The sequence below is a fragment of the Echinops telfairi genome, unplaced genomic scaffold, assembly GCF_000313985.2.
Source record: "Echinops telfairi isolate 266 unplaced genomic scaffold, ASM31398v2 ScPeMD7_5;HRSCAF=22, whole genome shotgun sequence".
Lineage (NCBI taxonomy): Eukaryota > Metazoa > Chordata > Mammalia > Afrosoricida > Tenrecidae > Echinops > Echinops telfairi.
The window spans coordinates 14093361-14099759 of NW_022103901.1; the positions used below are offsets into that span (position 1 = coordinate 14093361).

The following is a 6399-nucleotide window of genomic DNA, read 5'->3' on the forward strand; positions in this document are numbered from 1 at the left end:
ACTTCCATGGGCACCGCGTCAAAAGGGAAGTTCTGGCACCCTCAGGGGTCAAGGAGGTGCTCAAACTGCGTCTCTTTTCCGTGTTCTTGGGATTTGGGGAGCAAAAGGAAGCCTGGGGGGTGGGATCAGGGCTGTGGGGTGGATAGGGTGCAGCGTCCCAACCAGAGTCTCATGTCAGACAGCCCTGTTACCCTCGGAGAGGGAGCAGGTGCGTTGGTATGATGGGGACGACCTTGGCACATCTAAGCTGGCCTGCTCTTCTGTTCCCCAGTGGGGTTTTCCGTTATCTTGGAACGTCTCCTAGTAAACCACTGTGATTGTCCTGCGACCTTTGGGCAAATCTATTCAAAAGTCCCCAAAGGGAGCCCCCCAACCTGTGCCACCATCTCGCAACTGACGTCTCTGCTTTCGATAAAACTGGTCCTGCGGATGCCACTGTTCCTACGGGATCCTTTACAAATTAATAATAATTCCGTTTTGTTGAGATGCAGTAGGCAGACCATGCAACTCAATAGCTCGATCCTCTTAGGAAGCAGTGAGCTATCATCACCACCGTCACCTTCGGGGTATTTTCCTTCTGGTGCCCATTGAGGTTGCCTCCCCATCCCCCCATCCCTCCACCTCCCCTTCCGGGCCCCCCAGTAATGATGAATCCGGTTGCTATTTTCATAGATCCTGCCTTCTTTCCTATAGCATAGTTCAATCACATGGAAAGGATTGCACACTCATCACCGCCCTCAGGTTTAGAGCGTCGTCCTTGTACTCACTGCGACCGAGATGGGCTCTTTCCAGAGGGGAGGAGGCCTGGGGGTGTTGTGAGTTACATGCCAGGCCTCCTAACTCTGAGGCCAGCGGTTAGAAAGCCCCATGGGAGAGAGAGGCTGTGGACTCCCGCCCCAGCGAGGCGGTCTCAGAAGCCCGCAGCTCAGATCTGCTCAGTCCGGGGGGTCGCTGTGAGTCAGAGTGTCAGAGTGGACCCGCTTCCTGGGGAAGGACAGGTGTGCAGGGCTGGCCAGGGCTGGCCCATCGAGACATAGTCCGTGACTGCCCGCTCAGAACGTTTCCCCGGTGACCCGGCCAGCCCACCGCTGCCCCTCGGAGCCCAGTGCTCTCTGTGATGTTTTCCACGCCGAGTTTATTTCGTCGGCTCGAGACAGCCGGATAGATGGGATGGTGTCTCTTTTCCCTGACCTGGGATTGGACGCTCTGAGTTCTAGGACTGAGGTCGGCCCTCCTGTGTCTGCTTTCATGTGACAGTCCTTGAAGCACAGGCAGGGTCCGAGGGGAGGGTCTCTCGAAATATGTGCCCACCCTTCAGCCTGTGTGTGTGTGTGTGTCTGTGTGTGTGCTGTGATTCACTGGTCGATACCCCACCCCCAACTTGCCCAAATGGAGATTTGAGGATCTGAGAAACCCACCATGAAATGTGGTGGCCACTGCACTGCTGGGGACAGATGACCCCCAACCCCCCGGCTCCCGCCAATCCAGTGGGCTGTCCCCAGGGCGTGGGGTGGCTCACAGAGGCAGACTCCGCCCCACACCTGCCCTCTCTAGGTGTATATGTTCCTGGTGAAGTGGCAGGACCTGTCGGAGAAGGTGGTCTACCGGCGCTTTACCGAGATCTACGAGTTCCACGTGAGTGGCCAAGGGGAGGACAGCAGGGCATCCCAGTCCACAGCCCAGGGGCTCCCGGTGTCTTGGGGTAACTACTCTTCTGCAGAGGGCAGCCCAGCCAGTGTCCCCATGGAAGGTTTTGTCCTCCGAGCTTGTGTTTTTAACTGATGGCCACTGACCTATTCAGCAGCCCGAGGGTATGGCTGGACCCCTGCTGGTGTAGGGATTATGTGTTGCCCTGCTAACTGCAAAGCCAGCAGTTCAAACCCACCAGCTGCTCCATGGGAGAAAGATGAGACTTTCTACTCCCCGAAAGAGACCCGGTCCTGGAAACCCAGAGGGGCCGTTCGACCCTGTCCAATAGGGACACTATGAATCATAAGGACACTATGACTCGATGGCAGTGAGTTTGTTTTGAGTGAGCACAGCCTTGGTGGCATAGTGGATTAAGCATTGTGCTGTGAACCGAGAGGCCAACAGTTCAAAGCCACCAGCTGCTCCATGGGAGAAAGATGAGGCTTTCTGCTCCCATAAAGATTTGCAGTCTCTCAAGGACTCCAGGAAATAATTAGCCCAAAGGACAAATGGACCATTCACACCACAGCTGTCACTAGCCTGAGGCTAGAAGAGCCAGACAGGACATGATCACCATGAGTGACCGATTGGGATCTCAATATATGGTCCTGGACAGAGTGGGAGACAACTGTGGCACAAGATTGAACATCATTTTAAAAGACCAAACTTACTGAGAGAGTGGTGCAAACGCCAAGATTAGGGCCCTCAGACACCCTTCAAACCTGGACTGAACCCACCCCACGATGGCTTTCCAGGCAACAAAGGACAGACTTGTAAAGAAACCCTGGTGGCAGAGTAGTTATGCGTTATCCTCAAGGCCAGCAGTTCAAAACCACCAGCTGCTCCACAGGAGAAAGACGGGGCTTTCTACTCCCGTAAAGGGTTAATAGCCTCATAAACCCACAGAGGTGGTTCTACCTGGTCCTAGAGGGTCGCTGTGAGTCAGAGTAGACTCGAGGGAAGTGGGGTCTTTGGCTTATGAAGTGACACACCCCCTCCCCCCAGGAACGGGCTTTCAGAACAAGCAGCCACTCAGGGCCAACACTGACCCCCAAACAAAGCCTGGGGACAGGAGGCGTGAGAGTGGGGGATGCTGGGAGGAGATGGGAACAAAATGCATTCAATAATCACAATTATGGAATGTGAAACTCTTACCAAAAAACACAAAAGATGCATGGCTTCAGAACCCACAGGGGCAGTTCTACTCTTTCGTACAGGTCATTAGGAGTCGGGATTGACTCGATGGCAGTGAGTTTGGGTTTGAGTGAGTGCATTAAAAAGGAGCCCCACATTCTGTGATGCTCACCTTCCCTGACACGATCGCTGAAGGCAAAATGGGTGCATACGCAAATGTGGAAAAGAAAGCCGATGGTGCTTGGCTATCAAAAGATATAGCATCTAGGGTCTTAAAGGCTTGAAGATAAACAAGCGGCCCTCTAGCTGAGAAGCAACAAAGCCCACATGGAAGAAGCACATCAGCCTGTGTGATCATGAGCTGTCGAAGGGATCAGGGATCAGGCATCAGAACAAAACAATCATATCAATGTGAATGACGGGGAGTTCGGAGTGGAGACCCAAAATCCATCTGTAGACAATTGGACATCCCTTCACAGAAGGGTCACAAGGAGGAGATGAGTCAGTGAGGGTGCAGTATAGCATCGAGGAAACACACAGCTTTCCTCTAGTTCTTTAATGCTTCCTTCCCCCTCCCGCCCCCACTGTCATGACCCCAATTCTACCTTACAAATCCGGCTGGACCAGAACATGTACACTGGTACAGATAAGAGCTTGCAATACGGGGAATCCAGCACAGATAAACCCTCAGGACCAACCATGAGAGTAGCAATACCAGGAGGGGCAGGGGAAGGGCAGAGGAGAAAGGGGGAACCAATCAAAATGATCGATATAACACACACACACACACACACACACACACACACACACACACACACACACCGGGGATGGACAACAGAAAAGTGGGTGAATGGAGACAGCAGATGATGTAAGATATGAAAATAATAATAACATAAATTATCAAGGGTTCTTGAGGATGGGGAAGGGAGGGGGAAAATGAGCTGATACCAAGGGGGCAAGTAGACAGAAAATGTTTTGGAAATGATGATGGCAACCAATGTACACATGTGCTCGACACCATGGATGGATAGGTAGATTGTTATAAGAGCTGTATGAGCTCCCAATAAAAAAAAAAAAGGAGCCCCGATGGTGCTGTCTCGGGTGAGCCTGGGACTGCGACCCACAAGGTTGGCAGTTCAAAGAGAAAGTTGAGGCTGTCTGTTTCTGTCAAGGTTTATGGCCTTAGAAACGCTCTGTGGGGTCGTCGGGAGGCAGAATCGACTCAGAGCAGTGGTGATGGGTTTAAAAGTCCCAAAGCCCCAACTCAAACCAGTTGCGGGGAATCGGTGCTGCGTGTGTGTCTCAGAATGCCACTCCTCCAAAGGGCTTCCGTGGCCACCCGCAGGAGACACCAGCCCTTTCCTCCGCAGTGTCTCAGGTGCTTAACCAGGGGAGCCACCAAGGGTCTCAAAGGAAGTAGCTGATAAGCCAGGCATCCAGGAGTCTCTTGCTCTGGAAGCCTCTGGAGGGCACCAAGGGCTAACACGTTGGGCCGCTAACTGAAAGACTGGAAGGCTGAGCCCCTCAGACCCCTCAGAAGAACAAAGCAGAAACGGGGAGCCCTCCACAGCAGAGCGCTTTCTGCTCCGCCACACACACTCGGGCTCCCACGGCCGCTCCAGACCCACGCTGCAAGGACAGGGCTTGCGGGTGGGCCTGGGAGCCAGGGGCCCCCTCCTAGGACGGACTCACCTCCGACTCACTGTCAGCGAGTCACCAGGGACATGACGATGGCCCACAAAAGCCTCATGAGTCCCCCAAAGACCCAGCTCCACAGCAAGACCTCCCAGAGCAGGAGCGGGGCCCTGCACTGTGTGCACTCCTGCGTCTCTCTGCCAGCCGTGCCCTCCAGCACCCGCAGGGCACACAACAGCCCACGAGCTGGGCCCCAGGTGGGCGGTTTTAGTTAAGAAAGGAAACCAAACATCATAAAAGCCCCAAGTTCCCTTCATTCCCCCCTTCCTAGTGACCACACACACACACACGCCATACGTGTCCACACGCACACACACGCACACATGTGCTCACACTCGTGCTCACCCAACTCGTGCACATTCACATTCTCCCTGACACGAACACCTGCACCCTGGATGTTCCCACGCACCCTCATGCAGCACCCATGCACGCGCACGCACACACACTCACACATGCTCACACTCCTGCTCAGCACATGAACACTCACGAAACGCACTACACACCCACAACTTCACAGACACACACACTCTCACGCGCTCCTGCCCTCACTCGCTCTCGGTCTCTAGGTGCCTCTCTGTGTGCCGTCCACACTTAGAGGTGCAAGGTTCCGCCCTCCTCCTTAAATGGTTCTAGAGACCACTCCGTCTCTAGAACGGACTCACCCTCTGCATCAGCATGTGGCCGCCTGCATCAGTCACCAGCGGTTCACTGGGCACCTGCCCAGGGCCAGGCCTGTTCCAGGTGGCTCTGCTGAAGTGGGGGAGGGTACAAAAAGCAGCCTGAGCTCTTGCCCGCCCTGGGACTCTAAGTCCCAGTGGAGAGCCGGAGAAGCACACAGAAACGATGGCATCGACACAGTAGGTGAGAAGGTGGCTCATGCACAGAGAAGCGGGGCAGCGGGGTGGCAGAGACTTGCAGGAGGGGAGAGGGAGGGAGCACCCTGCAAGGCACAGCAGGTGCCAAGGCCCTGGAGCAGGAGACGCTGGAGGACAAGGCAAGGTAAGAGTAGACCAGGAGAGAGCTGGGTGGGCACGTCACCTGAGGGCGCGATGGGTGGCATGGGAGCCGGGGAGGACTCTGTGTAGTTCTGACTTGGCCTTCACAGCTCCCTGCACCTGCTGGGTTGAGGATTAACAAGTGAGGTGGGGAGGATGTGGGGGGCACAGCTGTCACACATGCCCTGGGAGGGCATGGCGGGGACCTGCACCCGGAGGTGGCGATGGTGAGGAGGGTGGACTCTCCTAGGTTTCTGGAGTGGAGCTCAAAGGGTTTGCTGGTGGCCTGACTGTGGGGTGTGACCGACACAGGAATCAGGGTGCCAGGGAGCTCTCTGGCCGGAGCAACGGGAGGTCATCCCAACACTGTGCTGCCAGCCAGCGCATTCCTCCCGTCTTTTCCTCTCTAACATCTAGAAAGTACTGAAGGAAATGTTCCCCATCGAGGCAGGGGATATCAACCCAGAGAACAGGATCATCCCCCACCTGCCAGGTAAGAGGTGGGCCACAGGCTGCGCAGGTCCCTTGTCTGGGCCCCCTCACCTGCAGCCCATCACCTGACCTCGTGCTGAGGGTCTTGGGGCTCCTCTGCCCGGCAGCCCCCCGGTGGTATGACGGCCAGCGGACTGCAGAGAGCCGTCAGGGCACGCTCACCGACTACTGCAGCGCCCTCATGGGGCTGCCCGTCAAGATCTCCCGCTGCCCCCACCTGCTCAACTTCTTCAAGGTGCGCCCTGATGACCTCAAGCTGCCCACGGACAGCCAGTGAGTGGTCCCTGCCACTCCCCTGGACTATAGAGGGCAGGTGGCTCCCACGGGGGAGGGGTGTGTGGCCTCTCCATCCTCAAAAGGAGACATGGAAACTCAGAGAGGGGAGGCCACTGCC

The 6399-nt window shown here is 55.7% G+C and overlaps 1 protein-coding gene across 1 annotated transcript in view; it reads left to right on the forward strand.

Annotated features, from left to right (window-relative positions):
- Positions 1 to 6399, forward strand: part of NCF1 (neutrophil cytosolic factor 1) — a 15006-nt gene that overhangs the window by 2708 nt on the left and 5899 nt on the right. The window contains 3 exon segments of the mRNA XM_045284757.1: positions 1555 to 1635; positions 5931 to 6006; positions 6113 to 6307. Of these exon segments, the coding sequence (XP_045140692.1) occupies positions 1555 to 1635; positions 5931 to 6006; positions 6113 to 6307 (352 nt within the window).